The 894-nt window shown below is 37.2% G+C and overlaps 1 protein-coding gene across 1 annotated transcript; it reads right to left on the reverse strand.

Moving 5' to 3' along the window:
- Nucleotides 1–6: 6 nt before the first annotated feature.
- Nucleotides 7–879, reverse strand: LOC111787012 (methyltransferase-like protein 5; the record flags this gene model as incomplete). Its single annotated transcript, XM_023667187.1, has 4 exons — nucleotides 788–879; nucleotides 412–509; nucleotides 159–228; nucleotides 7–73 (listed from the first exon to the last, which is right to left on the reverse strand). Coding segments are annotated over exons 1-4 (247 nt in total), but the record flags the coding sequence as incomplete, so codon positions are not given.
- Between the last annotated feature and the right edge of the window lie 15 nt (nucleotides 880–894).

An 894-nucleotide genomic window follows, 5' to 3' on the forward strand; every position in this document is an offset into this window, starting at 1 on the left:
AAGCACGGTATTCCAGTTCGTTACCTCTCAATACCAAGTTCTTTACATCACACTGAACCAAGTCCATTTCCAACTGCAATTTTCAACAGATCAACTAAAATAACAAGAGCAATGAAGACGATACTCCGGCATTCATACATAAAATGAAAATATAGAACCTCAAGATACTCTGCATTTGAAGATGCTATTTCAAGAGATTCAGGATCAATGTCAATTCCTGTAACATGCCTGTCCAAGAATTGTAAGACTGGAAGCATTGCATATGTTTCGAATCAAATATATGCCGAATAAAAACATTTTATCCGCTTCCCTTATAATCAGAAATGGATTGATAACTTTCAACTGAAACACTAAGAGACTAATAAACCAAGAGGAAATAGAACAGAGGAACAGGGGAAAGATGGCACTAACTCTGCACCCAGCAGCGCAGCTGCAGCCCCTAATGTACCACAACCACAACCCAAATCAGCTACTATCTTGCCACTAACATCTCCAAAAGAATTCTCTGCCTGGTAAAGTTTCAAATAAATTATGATTGCATAAAACGAACAAGCAAAAAACGTAGAAACTTATAGTTTCATCACTACATCTGAACCTGCAAATGGATATAAATTTGAACTTCACTGTGTTATAATGAATCGTTAAAGATACTATACGACAAAAACATATGATCCTTTGTAGTAAACAATTTGATTTTCGATTGAATCACTCAGTTCCTTTAAGAATCAAAGAATTCGAGCATAAGCAAAGAGAAGAAAGATGAACGCAGAAGACGGAAGAGAAATACAGTGTACAACATGCGAGAAGCAATGTGAGGTCCAGTTGGGTACTGCTCGAGCTCCACCTGCAACAGGAACGAATTTTCTCGAGTCTGTTGATTCAAAAATTGCCGAA

The sequence above is a fragment of the Cucurbita pepo genome, unplaced genomic scaffold, assembly GCF_002806865.2.
Source record: "Cucurbita pepo subsp. pepo cultivar mu-cu-16 unplaced genomic scaffold, ASM280686v2 Cp4.1_scaffold004074, whole genome shotgun sequence".
NCBI lineage: Eukaryota > Viridiplantae > Streptophyta > Magnoliopsida > Cucurbitales > Cucurbitaceae > Cucurbita > Cucurbita pepo.